The 17300-nt window shown below is 34.6% G+C and overlaps 1 protein-coding gene across 1 annotated transcript; it reads left to right on the plus strand.

Moving 5' to 3' along the window:
• The first annotated feature begins 517 nt into the window (after positions 1 to 517).
• On the plus strand, positions 518 to 1021 carry LOC139899216 (uncharacterized). The gene has a single exon (XM_071882041.1). It carries the CDS (start codon positions 518 to 520, stop codon positions 1019 to 1021), a length of 504 nt encoding a protein of 167 aa, XP_071738142.1.
• Positions 1022 to 17300: the final 16279 nt, after the last annotated feature.

A 17300-nucleotide genomic window follows, 5' to 3' on the forward strand; every position in this document is an offset into this window, starting at 1 on the left:
GTGGCATTATGTCTTTTCATTTTTAAATACATTTGGTTTGATTAGTACTTTGTTGGTTTTCTTTAAGTATTGTAAACGTTTGGTTTTTATGAATAAAATGCCACTATTGTTTTTAAAATGTTGCATATAGCTTGCATCGATCAGACTTTGACCTCTGGTAATACAGCACGTCATTGCCTCATTTTGACGGGGTATTACAGTTGGTATCAGAGCGCTGGTTATAGGGAATTAGGATGCATTAGTGTGTCTGCATATAGGATACGTTAATAAGCCTAATCTATAACTAGATGATTATAAGTCGCCTTACTTACTTGTTACTCTAGATTTACTCGTTTTCTTTTAGATAACATGTCAAAAGTTAACCCCATCAATCTCTCTGACTCCGAGGATGAAAGTCCTAGTCATTCACCGAGCTACCACCCTATGACCTCCTCTGAATGGAGAAATTACCCAGACTATTTGACAATATGCATATATATCTAATGATGCTAACTCTATATTTATTGTTTGAAGAACAATGTCTGGAAGACGAACCTACAGTCCTGATGAACTCCGAGCACTTATCAATGAAGGTGTCTCCGCTGCATTGGCTAATATGCCTGGAGGCTCAAACACAAGACAAAACTGCACTTACAAAGAGTTTATGGCTTGTAAGCCACTACCATTCAAAGGCACTGAAGGACCAGTGGGTCTAACCCATTGGATTGAGAAGATGGAGTCAGTGTTTAGTATTAGTAACTGTGCTCAAGCTAACTGGGTAAAGTTTGCTACTTCCACACTGGAAGGTAAAGCCTTGACCTGGTGGAATTCTATTGCTCGACCTATGGGTCTCGAGGCTGCTCATACCATCCCTTGGGAAGACATCAAAACCCGTATGACTGCTGAGTATTGTCCCGATAATGAAGTTAAAAAGATGGAGGCTGAGTTATGGGATCTAAAGGTTATTGGGACTGATCTTGCTACTTACACCAACCGCTATTTGGAATTGATTCTACTGTGTCTGGGTATGGTCCCAACTTAAAGGAAGAAAATTGACCGTTATGTTAAGGGTCTCTCTGAAAATATTCAAGCTAGTGTTCATGCTTCTATACCCCATACTTTGCAAGAGACTATTAATATGGCAAATGATCTCATGGATCAAATTACTCAACGGACTGCTGCTGAAGTGAAGTCTGGGGATAATAAGAGGAAGTGGACTGGAAATTCTAACTCACAGTCCTCCAAAAAGCAGGAAGTTTCTGGAAAGGGGTATCAAGGAAAGGCTCCTTACTGTTCAAGGTGTGAGAGACACCATGAGGGAAGATGCATTGTGACTTGTGGAAAGTGCAAAAAAATAGGGCACCTGACCAAGAACTGCTGGTCAAAGACTACTGGTACCGCAAATCCTCCTGCTACTAATAACGGTGCCGTGAAGACATGTTATGAGTGCGGTCAAAAGGGGCATTTTAGAAATGAATGTCCAAACAAGAAAGGACCAGAGAAAAGAAGAGGAAGAGCATTTAATATCAATGCTAACGAGGCTCGTGAGGACCCCGACTTGGTTACTGTTACGTTTCTTCTAAACAATCACATTGTTTCAGTATTGTTTGATTGTGGTGCAAATAGAAGTTTCGTATCCATAGAATCTAGTTGCATGCTCGACAAAACCCATGTTCCCATAGACACTAAGTACTGTATTGAACTGGTTAATGGTAAACTTATGAAGGCTAATAAAATCTACAAAGACTGTACCTTAGTTTTAGAAGGAATACCATTTTTGGTGGACCTGATGCCAATTGAAATAGGAAGTTTTGACGTAGTAATAGGAATGGATTGGTTGTCTAAGAATAGAGCCGAAGTTGTATGTTTCGAGAAGGCGATTGGTATACCCCTTGATGACGGGGAAAATTTGATGGTTTATGGAGATAAAACCGGCGTAAAACTTAACCTGATTTTGTGCATGAAGGCACGAAAGTATCTAAGGAAAGGTTATCAAGCTATCCTAGCACATGTGAAAAAGATCAAAACCGAAGAAAGTTTAATTGAAGATGTACCGATCGTTAGAGAATTCCCAAATGTCTTTCCCGAAGAACTACCTGGTCTTCCACCTCATAGATCGGTAGAATTCCAAATAGATCTCGTACCCGGAGCTGCACCAGTTGCACGATCACCATATAGATTGGCACCATCGGAACTAAAAGAGTTGTCCAACCAATTACAAGAATTGTTGGATAGAGGTTTCATTCGACCAAGCTCATCTCCGTGGGGAGCCTCCATTCTCTTTGTCAAAAAGAAGTATGGATCCCTGCGAATGTGTATCAACTATCGTGAGCTGAATAAGTTAACTATCAAGAATAGGTATCCACTACCGAGGATCGATGATCTATTCGACTAACTACAAGGGTCATCCGTATACTCTAAGATCGATTTGAGATCTAGTTATCACCAATTGAGGGTGAAGGATGAAGATATCTCCAAGACAGCATTTAGAACTCGCTATGGCCATTACGAATTTCTAGTGATGCCATTCGGGTTAACAAATGCACCTGCAGTGTTCATGGACCTTATGAATCGTGTATGCAAGCCCTATCTGGACAAGTTTGTAATCGTGTTCATCGATGACATCTTGGTATACTCGAAGAGTAAAGCGGAACATGAGCAACATCTGAGATTACTATTGGAACTACTCGAGAAGGAACAGTTGTACGCGAAGTTTTCGAAGTGCGAGTTTTGGCTATCAAAGGTACAATTCCTTGGTCACGTGGTTAGTAGTCAAGGGATACAGGTGGACCCAACGAAGATTGACTCTATTAAGAATTGGGAAGCACCTAAGACGCCAACCCAAGTGCGACAATTCTTAGGTCTTGCTGGTTATTATAGGAGATTCATTGAAGGTTTCTCCAAGATTGCACGACCATTGACTGCCTTGACTCATAAGGGCAAGAAATATGAGTGGTCCGATGTGCATGAGGCTGCTTTTCAACTCTTGAAACAAAAACTAACATCTGCTCCTATCTTGTCCCTACCTGAAGAAAATGATGACTTTGTCGTATACTGTGACGCTTCTCGCCAAGGTTTTGGCTGTGTCTTGATGCAACGACAAAAGGTCATTGCTTACGCCTCCCGTCAACTAAAGATCCACGAACAAAACTACACCACACAAGATTTAGAACTTGGTGCCGTGGTATTCGCACTCAAAATGTGGAGACACTATCTTTATGGAACCAAGTGTACCATCTTTACCGATCATAAGAGTTTGCAGCATATTTTGAACCAGAAACAACTCAACATGAGGCAACGACGCTGGGTTGAGTTATTAAATGATTATGATTGCGACATCCGATACCACCCTGGTAAAGCAAATGTAGTGGCTGACGCCCTAAGCCGAAAAGAAAGGGCTAAACCTTTACGAGTTAGAGCTTTAAATCTGATTGTCCATACCAATTTGACTACACAAATTCGAGATGCCCAACTTGAAGCGCTTAAAGAAGAAAATAAGAAGGGAGAATCTCTTAGAGGTTTAGACAAGCAGTTCGAAATTAAAGGAGATGGAACTCGTTACTTTGCTGGAAAAATTTGGAAGAATTGGCGAAGTAAGAAAGAAAGTGCTTGATGAGGCACATAAGACAAGGTATTCGATTCACCCAGGCGCCAACAAGATGTATCATGATTTAAAAATGTTATATTGGTGGCCTGGAATGAAAGCGGATATTGCCACATATGTAGGCGAGTGCTTGACTTGCTCTAAGGTTAAAGCTGAACACCAGAAACCTTCTGGACTACTGGAACAGCCTGAGATTCCAGAGTAGAAGTGGGAACGAATTACCATGGATTTTATTACCAAGTTGCCTAAGACCGTGAATGGTTATGATACGATTTGGGTGATTGTTGACCGTCTCACCAAATCAGCTCACTTTTTACCGATGAAGGAAACTGACAAGATGGAAAAGCTTGCTCAGTTGTATTTGAAGGAAATTGTTTCAAGGCATGGTGTGCCTGTTTCTATTATTTCGGATCGAGATAGCCGTTTTATTTCTAGATTCTGGAAGTCATTACAAGAAGCTTTGGGGACGCAGTTAGACATGAGTACTGCTTACCATCCTCAAACAGATGGACAAAGCTAGAGAACGATTCAAACGCTCGAAGATATGTTACGAGCATGTGTTATTGATTTTGGAAAAGAATGGGACTGATTCCTGCCGTTAGCTGAGTTTTCTTATAATAACAGCTACCATTCAAGTATCCAAGACGCACCGTTTGAGGCACTCTATGGGCGAAAATGTAGATCGCCGATCTGTTGGAATGAAGTGGGTGACCGACAATTGACTGGACCCGAAATCATCCACGAGACAACCGAGCATATTGTAAAGATTAAGCAAAGGCTAAAGACAGCCCGAAGTCGTCAAAAGAGTTATGCTGACGTCAGAAGAAAATCGTTAGAATTCCAAGAAAACGACATGGTCCTGCTAAAGGTGTCACCGTGGAAAGGTGTGATACGCTTTGGCAAACGAGGAAAGCTGAGCCCAAGATATGTGGGGCCTTTCAAGATCATCGAACGTATTGGTCCAGTGGCATATCGCCTAGAATTACCTCAACAACTCGTTGGAATACACGATACGTTTCATGTGTCGAATTTGAAAAAGTGCTTAGCGAAAGAGGACCTTATCATCCCACTTGATGAAATTCAAGTTGACGACAAACTGAACTTTATTGAAAAACCCGCGGAAATCATTGGCCGAAATGTCAAAGGACTTCGTCAAAGTAGAATACCAATCGTCAAGGTTCGGTGGAACGCTCTTCGAGGACCCGAGACCACGTTTGAACGTGAAGATCACATGAGAGAGAAATATCCTCACTTATTTGCAAACGAAACGCCAGCAGACGACAACGATCAAATTTCGGGACGATATTTCTAATAACGGGTAGGTACTATAACACCCCAACTTTTTCGATTATTTTTATACAAACGAACTTGAAACTTAGGTGGTCCAAAACAAACGAACTCGGTTAGAAAACCGAAACCATTGAAAGTAACGAAATGGGTAACGAGGTTACCTAAACTAACGATCATGGCTCGTCATCATCAATAAAAATTTAACGAAGGACTAACACGATTAAAACTAAATTGTACATTATAATAAATAATGAACAACTTTAACTATATAAAATTAGCGTACATGATTGTGATATATATAAACTATACTAAACTATAATAAACATAGTACTTATCCCAGTAATCATGTTATGACCCCAAATCATGTAACTTAAAAATTAATTACGTAAATAGTAACATGATCAAGTTGGAAAATATACTCCGTAATATAATCAAGTTGTGTTGGATTTAAATTTATATATATATATATATATATATATATATATATATATATATATATATATATATATATATATATATATATATATATATATATATATATATATATATATATATATATATATATATAATACTAACATTTAAAATCAATCGGTTCATATTATTATCCAAATTATTTAGTGGCTTTTTCCTCAAGTTCCTATCCTTAATCAAATACAAATTCTATCCTTAACCAAATTTATCTTAACACAAACTTTATCTCAAACCTATTTTTCTAGCCTAACTTTGAGAAATTTGAGTCCCACTCTAATTGTGATCTTATACCCTATAAATAAAGCTTAACCCGGCTATTTGTTCCATCTTTTTTTGGCCGATCCCCATCTTCTTTGCTGTTGTTTTCGTCAATCACCAACACCACCCAAACCCTCGACTTTGAGTCGATCGCAACGCAAACCGAACACCACATCACCGAACCATAGTAGGCTACTGTTGCTCGTCATCGATTACTGTTGCCGAGCTGCTGCTGCTCGTCCTCTGCTGCTGCTGCTGCTGTCCTATCGAGCCAACCAAACCCACACTCGATCACCGCTCATCTCTTCCTCATTCAATCTTACGAAGGTATAATCCTTAAACCTATTGACTTATTCGTTAAATATTTGATGATACGCTACTGTAATAAAGCAAATAAGTTTATGAAGAAAAAAAAATATTAAGTTTGTTCATGAACCAAAAAGATGAATGGATCAGGATATAAAAATAATAATAATTTATCTTGCTCTGTTTCTGTACGATGTATCACATAGTAAGAAAAGAAGGTGATGATAATTTTATGAAAGTTACATATATAGTCCCTTGACTATCAACTGTTTTACAAGTTCAATTAAAATAATATATGTTGCATATATGCTTATGAATACAATTCAAGGGGAATGTATAATTTACAAAATTTAATATATCATATATATATATGATAATAGAAAAGTGGTCGACAACTTTACCACTTCACATGAATTGATATTTGAAAGTTACATATCTGGACCCTAGACTTTAATCATGTTTACAAATCAAATATAAATAAGTTTTAAATTTATAATATACATATATATATATATTACTATTGCTATAATTATAATTCTAATTCTAATTATAATTATCGGAAAAAAAATTTTATTTATTGTTAAGTTAGGAATTAAAGGTATATTATGATATTAAAGATGATAAAGATTATGAATACGAATATAAAGATGATGTTGTGTATATATGAAACATGTAGATATATATGGAAGATTATGTTCATGCGTATATGTAGATATACATGTATACATGAGTGCACGCATGTATAAATGTAAATATATATATATATATATATGTATCCCATAATTAGAAGTATATGTGTATGTGTGTAAATAGATACATGGAAAGAAATAATATAAAGAGATTGTAATATGACTTAATTATTATTAAAGGATAATATCATAAAACTTTTATAAGAATATTAACTTTATATAAGTGAAACGTTATTTTTATATAAATATTATAACAAAACATTATCGTTAATGATATAATATAATATATTATATATATCAAAAACAGAAATAATCAAGTGATGTATTCCTATACTCACTAGGACATACGTGGAATTATAATCACAAACAGATCACGTATGACTTTCACGAGACTCACCGCTACTCACGGTCATGGATAGTGTCTAGGTTGCCAGTTTGGGATAAGGTTGTGGATCTCGAATGTCACGACTTAAAGTCGGATCAAGAGTCCTGGTCCCCGGTTACATCTGGCTATCCATTGACTTACTTGATAGCAACGAGGATCGTTTGAGTTATGCAACATCTAAACTGTGGGAATGATTAGCATTGTAAACTTTGAAAAGAAACATCGGTAATATATATGAATATATATATATATATCAAACACATAACTATAATGATGATGATGATGACCATGATGATCCGACTAACCTAAACCTAGTGATGATAGGTTGAAAACTTTGGACTACCGCTGCTATTTGCTATCACACTGTTATTGTGCTCATAAGGTGAGTCATAGCCCCAACTTTTTTAACTGTTTTATAAACTGCTTTCGGGGTGAGAATACATGTCTTTTTCTGTTTTACAAGTAGACACAAGTGCTAAACTTACATTCTATGCTGAGTTATAACCGAAAATCCCTTAGCTTTGGTAACTAGTAACTACCAGTTTAAGAACTGGTGGGCGCGAATAGGTGTATATGGATCCATAGGGCTTAACATCCCCGTCCGTCCGGGTTAGAAACTAACCTAAACTTAACGAGCGTATACTATTTGAGGTGGTACATTTTGGTTAGGTGTACGTAACAACAGGGGTACTAAACAAATGTTAAGGCTTAGTTACTGGGTGCTCAAACTTATAGAATCTTTTTAAATTTTTAAAGGTGCTTGCGAGCATGCAAATGAAATCTTGTGGTCTATACTCTACACTTTATACTACTTAAACCTATGATTCACTCAACCTTTGTGTTGACGTTTTTACATGTTTATTCTCAGGTAATTAGGAAATGCTTCCGCTCTAGCTAGTAAGGCAGTAGAGGTCATGCATTGGAAATGAAGATTTGTTTAAACTTTGATAGTGGCATTATGTCTTTTCATTTTTAAATACATTTGGTTTGATTAGTACTTTGTTGGTTTTCTTTAAGTATTGTAAATGTTTGGTTTTTATGAATTAAATGCCACTATTGTTTTTAAAACGTTGCATATAGCTTGCATCGATCAGACTTTGACCTCTGGTAATACAGCACGTCATTGCCTCATTTTGACGGGGTATTACAGTTCTACACGCGATAGTATAAGCTATTTGATCAATTGAGGTATAATTTCTAACCCTAGTTTTTATAAATCTGAAATTTGTTCAATTTCATAGTGTATTAGAGTCTAGTGCTCAATTAATGGTGTCTTGTGTTGTTAATTATCGTTTGATTGCTTGATTAACGTTGTTTGCATGAAAAACGAATTTGTATTTTAATGATCTGATTTAATTGATATGAGAACTAATCGTGTAACATGTTTTAATAGAATTATATCGAAAAGTTATTAATTTTAGACTCCGATTTTGCGTGATTTCGTTATTGTATGCTTAAGATATGCTTAATCGAAGATTTGACTAGGTTATGTGCGTAATCCGAATTTTTTGAGTTGCATGCTTTATATTTTAGTTTATAAAAAGTGTACTACTGTATTCCTTCTGAAAAGTTATGCAATTTGGACTTAAGATTTGCGTCAAAAGGTTATGTAATGCTCCCGTTACGTCAAAACGAAGATTTGGTTCTTAAAGTGAGCTGATTCGGTTTTCAAAGTTACATAAAAATTGATAGAGTGAACTAGGAATTGATTGAGATTTGATCTTCTGGAATACGTTATTTTATATGTTACTTGACATGTTTCATTTGTATGCAAACTTGCTAGAACGTGATTTGCCATGAGATATATGCTCGTCTAAGTGATGTGTCCAGATGATGATTAAAAACTGAAGATTATGTACAAATTGGCTAAAGCAATATTTCTGATTATTTTATCACTAAAACTTTGAGATTTTTTGAGATGACTCCAATTGGACTTTTGTCAAAATCTATTTTCTATATTTTCTGAGAAATATTTCAAAACTGATGCGCGTGCTGAAACTGATTTAGTAAATCGTAACTAGACCCCTTCTGACTTCTGACTTTTATATATCGTATGAGGCTTTGGCTGGACTTTTTGGAATCGATTTTAAGTGTATTTATGATCTTGAGTTTTTCATAATTTAATGATTTATGTGCTATGAGCTATAGTTGGATCTTTCTACGACGTACGAATTTCTAAGACATGCTTTAAGGTGCAAAAATGCAATATGCTTAACTATGACTTGTAAAGTGATACTTGACCTAGGTTTTACTTGTTGACCATGTTTGCATGACCTACTGAGATGTTTGACTTTAGTTGACCACTTTGACTGAGTTGACTTTAGGGTTGACTTTGGTTGACTTTTGTTTACTTGCTTGGATTAGTTGACTTTTACTTGTTCGTTGAGTCAGTCTGAGCACTAGGACTTTGCGTACACTATGGGTTGACATGGTTTGACCTATAAGTATATACCTAAGATGATTTACTTATTTAAGTTGTGTTGTTCAGTCGAGATTGGTCTACAATCGTACGTTTTGCTAAGAATTTACAAGTGCTTTTGCTAAGGTGAGTCTACAGTCCCTACTACATTTTTTACAGGGATGAGATGCATGCTTTTTCCAAATGTTTTACATATTAGGCAGAAGTAACTTACAAAGAATATACATATGAGTTCAGATCAAAAATCCCTTAGCTTGATTATATTAGTTACTTTGTAAGCTCAACTTATAGGGACAGTACCGTTAGGTTTGACAAACCTCACCTCAACATAACTGGTGCTTATTTTGTTGTTACTCGTACACTTGATTGGTGTATCGCCATGATAGGGTAAACTAAAGATGTGTGCTCGGCTCACGCAAAGGTTAACGCTTTATAATCAAGTGCTCATGATAATGTATACTTTTCCAATGATGTTTTCCAAGAAAATCTTGTGGCCTAACTTACGAAATGATTTACTAAACCTGTAGTTTCACTCAACATTTTTTGTTGACGTTTTGCATGTTTCATCTCAGGTACATAGAGGTAGTGCTTCCACTTAACTGAAGTTATTATGCTGTTTGCTGCTAGAACTAGACGGTGTCCAGCATATTTATCATTTTCATTTCAAGAACAAATATTCGCCTTTAAACTACTTTATTTCGAGATGTTTTAGGTTCATATACATTAGTCATTTATGTCAAACGTTTTCCAGATACATTTTCTTTAATAAATGACTTGATTTGATAATTAATGCGAATACTTTTCAGAAACGTCTCATATAGAGGGCGTGACCGCTAAACTGTGGGACCAGGAGTTAATATTTCGTTAGTGGATTCTGACGGGGTATTACATTTTCGCATCATCCTCTTCATCATCATTATCATATCATTTCATCATTATCATTATTCGAAAACAGAATAAGATATGCAGCAGCGGCTGCAGTAAATGATGGTGAGTTGTGTGCTTAACCCGTAACAACAGAAGCTGGAACAACGACTATAACATCGACAGGAAGAAAGCAGGAATCGTGTAGTGGCTGCAGCAAAATAGAAGTGAACCAAAAACAAAAAAAGTCACAGCAGTAGTAAAAGTGATGGTTGTACTTGATGGTGGTGTGAAAATGGTGATGAAGTGGTGGTGGTTCAAGGTGGCGGTTGGAAATGGTGGTGATAGTTGCAACTAGAAACAGAAAGGTGATGGTTGGTTTACGATCAAGAATGGAGAGAGAGAGAGAGAGAGATAAGAGAGAGGGGTGGTGTTGCGGTGGTGATTCATGGTGTGGTTCACGGTGGTGGTCTAGTGGCGGTGTAGGGTGGCAGTTGGTGGTGATTGTAGAAGACGAGCAAAGCAGGAGATGGGTTTAAGTGGTGATGATAGTGTGGTTGTCGAAGGTCGAAGGTGAAACGACCCGTTCATATCACTATAAACGCAGTACATTATTCATTGGTCCCATAGCGAGGTATTTGACCTCTATATGATATGTTTTAGAAAATATTGCATTCGTTTCATAAAAAGCACACCATTATTATACATAATGCATGTTTTAAACAAGTGGGCGATTATTTAAGAAATAATCCCCATAATACATCGGTTTCCAAATACTACACACGTGACATAAAAGTCGAATATAATACATGACAAAGGTTTTATTGAATGCAACACTTCATTTAAATAAAAACATGAGACTCCATGCACAGCTTGCTCAGATAATGCAACAGCGGAAGACTTTCTTAAGGACCTGAGAATAAACATGCTTAAACAGTCAACACAAAGGTTGGTGAGATATATAGGTTTAGCATCGATATAAATATAGACCACAAGATTTCATAGTTATAAATATATAGACACTCGCAAATGTATAAAAGTATTCTATAAGTTGTTGAGCGCTTCGATAACCATACTTAACCATTAATGTGGCATATTCCCTTTATTATGAAATCTCCCTACACTGTACCAAGTGTAGTAAAAATGAAGTACTATGCAACCGTTTACGATACTAGAGCGACTAGCCCGGTTGGGGTTGTCAAACCCGATAGATCTATCAATAGGATTCGCGCTTACATGTTCTTACAACATGTAAATATTAGTTACCAAGCTATTAGGGAAGATATGCAAGTTGGTATAACTCAACGTAGAATATATTTTAAGTACTTGTGTCCATGGCGTAAAACATAAAATGCATGTATTCTCATCCCAAAATATTTGTAGAGTTTAAAAATGGGACTATATACTCACGGTAGTAAAAGTATATTAATAATAAGTTTTTAACTTCTTAAAAATATGGCCGTCATCCTTGGATTCACGAACCTATAACAATAATAATGATTCAGATAATAATACGACATATGAAAAAATAAGTTCATATAATACTTATATAATAATTTTTAACATTTTATGTTAGTAGTCCAAAATAGTTCGAAAAGTCCAACAGTCCATTAATCGGTATATATATATATATATATATATATATATATATATATATATATATATATATATATATATATATATATATATAATCTTAGAATTACCCCACGGCATATTGTGTACGTATTGTCTTGCATCAATCCAGAGACGTATTGTATACATATTATCTTAGAATTAACTAAGACGTATTGTGTAGGTATTGTCTTAGGATTTATCAAAACGTATTGTGCACGTATTGTCATGGAACGTACCAAGATTATTATATATATACAATCTCGAAATTAACCAAGATTATAATATTTTGTTATACTAATGATAACATGTCCAAATATATATAGGATATAGGAAAAGTTAGCAAGGATATGGTTAATATAGTTTTTTATAATATAAATTTTGTCCATACAACGTTAATTTTAGCAGATTTTATTTTGCTCGCCAAATATTCATTACCACTCCGTTTAAAGTGAATAAAATTGTTTTGAATTCCTTAAGAAGTAAATTTTACAAAACCAATTCGAAAAGTTCATCCTAAGTAATTTTTAGAGCTTTACCCTCTTTTTGTATCGGTGGACAGATTTGGAAAAATCCCGGCATCCACCCAATATATGATTTTTGATAAAATACTTCCACTTTGTCTAAAATCATGAAAAAAATACTGGAACTCCTATGTACATATATTAACATATTTCAAAAGTCTTAGCCTCGAACTCAAAGTCTAAGATAGGTTTTTAATTCCCAACCCAAAACAGCCCGCTTTTTACCGAATAGAGATTAAGTGATATATGTTAAGTTTCAAGGTGTTCTTCATATGTACAAGTTATAAGTTCTTATATTAACTTAATATAAAATCATAATACATATAATAAAGTGTTATTAGAGTTAAGTTAGAAAGATTAGATTAGTTTTTCAAACAAGTTTAGAATCAACTAAACTATGTTCTAGTTTATAAACTCTTATATAGATAGCTATAAACATATGAATTGAACAAAAGTTTAGACAATGTTAATACCTTGATTTTGAAGCTTGAACTTGCTAGAAATAGATTAAGAACAAAGAAAGAGATACTAGAACTAGAGAGAGTATGTGTGTGTAAATAAACTTGAAGTAAAAATTAGAAAATGGAATAGTAAATATTTGATCACATATGGTGTCTTTATATACTAGTTGTAAATTGTCATTTTCTGAAAAATATCTAGTATAAATTAAAAACCATTATGTCATGCATGACATAATAAGATTATGATGTCATGCATGACATAATACATCAATCATGCAAATTACTATTGGTATATACGAATAGTAAATACTTTATGTTGTCTTTTTTGACTAATATCTAGTATAAGTTAAATTGATGATGTCATGCATGACATAATACTCCACTAATACATTATAAAGTGTATTCCATACTTTTAAGGATGTATTTATACTCATAATACATTGTATGTAAATACACTTTAACATAAGTTAATTACGTCATTTAAATAGTAACATATATATTGTTTGAAAATTCTTTAAATTAGTAGTATGAAAATATATATATAATACTTTGTTAGTATACTTAATGAGATATTTAATTATCATATTTTCAAGTTATATATATATATATATATATAAATCCATATATATACACAATAATTAAAAAATTAAATAATTAAATCAAGTTATAACGTTCGTGAATCGTCAGAATAAAAAGGTGACCAAAAGCTTGTGTAAAACTCTTTTCGGAGGTTCAAGATTTATTAAAATTCATTGCTTATCAAGTCGGAATTATATAAAGATTAAGTTTAAATTTGGTCGGAAATTTCCGGGTCGTCACAGTACCTGCCCGTTAAAGAAATTTCGTCCCAAAATTTGATCGAGGTCGTCATGGCTAACAATAAGAATGTTATTATGACGAATATAAGTTGATTCATAGGGTTTTATCATGATTGAGAAATATGGATAAAATAATTCGATTACTCGAAACGTATGAGTGAAGCTATTGTAAAAGAGTGAAATGAGAAAATAGGGATTCGTCTTATCTTTTGACGTCATCACGGTTGATCTCCGGATTAAAGAAAATCTATAAGATTTGATTCTTCGGCGATTAAGGAAATTATGATCCTCTTCGATTTAATGCAATAATCTATCTCGATTTCTCTGTCGGATATTTCACTATAAATCTACCTCTTTCGTTTCCTTACAACTCACACCTTCTATTCTTTCTCCCTCAACTCATATTTTAAAGCATTCATTAATATGCTTCATCCAGTTCTGCTTCTTTATATATTCCTAACCTTCATATCTGTCATTCTTCTTTTTCATCTACCACAGGAAGAATCTTTTTACTTTTAATATACCCTTGGGTTTATAGTGTTTTTAGTTTTCCCGTGTCTTTATATTGCTATATGCTTTGATATATATGGTTTGTAATTTCTGGGTTGTTGTTGGGTTTTATATCTTCCCTTATATTTTAAAGTCCTTGCTTCTGTCTTCTATAATCATTGTCATCCCCGGTTAATGCTCTCTTTTATTTGCTGCGATTTATACCCCAATTTATGTTTCGAAGCTTTGTCCTTTAGTTTCTTCTTCTTGCGATTAAGCACCGCTTGTAATGGTCCAGAATTCGCAGATATAAATTTCGGAATGAAAATTGTTAATGTTCTAAGAAAGAAATCGCAATGGCGCGATTTTGATTTGTTAAATTACCAGAATACCCTGGAAAAGACTGAATCATCAAGAAATATTTTCTTGATATTTTAGAGGTTAAATAGAATACATGAGTCGTGTAACATGGCACATTATGACGTTATGATTTGTGAATCATCACGTTCCATTTTAGAAACTCAGCATGGCTTACTGTAATATAATCACGTTGATCAAGTGTTATTATATTATACTAATTCATGCTTCAGTTCCCAACACTACTTCAAAAATATTCCTATTTTAAACTCGAAAGTTTCAGAATTTAGAAACAAAAATAGTTTCTTTTATGATGTAATACAGACAGCGCGAAGAGGTAAATGATTTCAGATAGGAATAATTATGGAAATATCTTCAGAAATATGGAGGATATTTATAATTAAAGATACGATGATATCTTAGAATTTCTAATATCAGAGGATGATGAAGAATATTGTCCACAAGGGTTTAGAGTCAGGAGCAAGGTATTCGATAACGACTTCAGCAGACACGGAATCATTTAGATTCTTTGAAGGTAGATTTTGTCCTTGTGATTTATCCACAGCCTCCTTCATGGTTTGCTCAATCCGTTTTTTTTAATACCAAATCTTCTCTTTTTATGAACTTTACCAACACACTACTCTTTATCATCAAACTTTTTACTGTTAAGGTCGTTTATAGTTTTTGCCGCTTCATCAGCATTTCGAGACTAGTTCGCAGTTCAGGGTGTTTTTCAGAAACTTCACATTCGAAATATATAAGTCTAGGAGATAGACGTTATATGTATATATAACTGTTGATGTAGACATGCTGCGAGATTTCAAAATACTGATTTCTGATTCTTAATAATTGATATGGCAATTCTTGTTACAAGGTGCAGAGGAGTATACGGTCGGGTTTTAACGAACAAATATAATGGTTTTTTGGAGAGACTTAAACCATTGTGTAATGAAGTTGTCGGTAACTTTACTGCTAATGTGGTGAAATATGAAAGGTTCCCCAGTAATGATGGCAAAAGGGCAATGTATCTATCGAGGTTATAATAAGACTGGTCCGACTGAAAAGTCGAAGTTGACTTGCTGGAGCTGTGACAAAACTAGCTACATTGAAAAGGAATTGAAAATTCATTTTAGCTAATAAATGCCAAAGGGTTTGATACAATTACGTGTTAAACTATGAATCTGGTTTCAAGAGTTTTTCAGGTACATAACTGTGGGTAATATGTGGTTGGATCATCATCTCGATTGTTCAATATTTGAAGTGTCTTCAGGAATTTTTGAGGGTTTGAACACGGATTGTAATCGTTAATATACACATGGTGTTCTAACACAGTTTTGAAGTCAAAGTATAGTTTTGAAGAATGTAAGGATCTAAGAGTGATGATATTGGTTATATTTTGGATTGAATTCTGCGATTTCAAAATCAGAATATGTAATTGAATTTGAATGAGTATGGTTGTTTTGATTTTTATAAAAGAATGTACATTGTTGAGAAAATAGTGAGTATAGTTGATGATTGCTGAATCAGATTCGAAGAATGTAACATATTAATTGTGAATTTATATATCTCTCGGGTATTACATACCCGTTAAATAATTTCACAATTAATATTTTATACATAGGAATTTTATTACAGTCTTTGTGTATATTTTCTTTAGATGTATCATAGATTTAATGAGTTATTATTAAATTAAACTCATTTGATTTACGGTCGAATCTAGAATTGAGTAATCCCTAAAACTTTAGAAATTACATAAGTAATTCTTCAATGATATTCATCATTGAAATTATAAATCAATACTTTGTTATTTGTTGATGCATGATGTTGGTGTTCGTGGAACAGATTGTAAAGTTAAGGTTTTTGACGCGGTTGTGGTTGGGGTGGTAATGGTACTGTTGGCGTTGATGGTGGTGGTACTGGTTATACTGCTGGTACTGCTGCTGGTGTTTGTAACCTTTGCACCATATTTTCCAAAGACACTACCCGAGCGCGAAGCTTGTTGACTTCTTCTATTACACCGGGGTGATTGTCGGTTCGGACGAGTGGATAAATAAAATCTAGAATTTGATGTAATATATAATCGTGACGAGATACTCTAGAAATGAGGGAGAAAATGGTGTTTCGAACAGGTTCGCCGGTAAGTGCTTCAGGTTCTTCGCCAAGAGGACAATGTGGTGGATGGAAAGGATCGCCTTCTTCTTGTCTCCAATGATTGAGTAGACTACGAACCCATCCCCAATTAATCTAGAATAGATGATGTCTGATTAGTTGATCCATTCCGATCACACTGCTTTTGGAGCTGGAGTGGGATTCCATTTCGGAATCCGAGTGACTTGAACTAATGACGAATTCCATTTCGTACGATTGAATAAAGGATTTTTCGATATGAAATGATTTTTCCGGCTATCTAGTGGTATTCTACTTACATAGAATATCTATATATATAGAGCAAAAGATTTCATAGATTACGGAGGAATTTACGGGATATGTAAGGCAAAGTTTACAGTAACAGATACGCTAAGATATGAATTAGCAGATACGCTAAGATATGAATTTTGTCTATTATTCATGCAATCAATGCAATAAGATGTGTCTAGACTAAGAATGATAAGCAGGTAATTTCTTAAGGATGATAAGCAGATGATTTTCGACTAGAAATGATAAGCAAAACTTTTGAAATGCAGACACGGTCGAAGTCCAGACTCACTAATGCATCCTAACAAATACCGGTCAGACACACTAATGCAATTTCTGGTTTGCTAAGACCTCTGCTCT

The sequence above is a fragment of the Rutidosis leptorrhynchoides genome, chromosome 1 (genome assembly GCF_046630445.1).
Source record: "Rutidosis leptorrhynchoides isolate AG116_Rl617_1_P2 chromosome 1, CSIRO_AGI_Rlap_v1, whole genome shotgun sequence".
Lineage (NCBI taxonomy): Eukaryota > Viridiplantae > Streptophyta > Magnoliopsida > Asterales > Asteraceae > Rutidosis > Rutidosis leptorrhynchoides.

What these genes read in the sequence shown, in the direction of transcription:
- LOC139899216 (XM_071882041.1), top strand. Translation starts at nt 518, where the DNA reads ATGTCTGGAAGACGAACCTACAGTCCTGATGAACTCCGAGCACTTATC.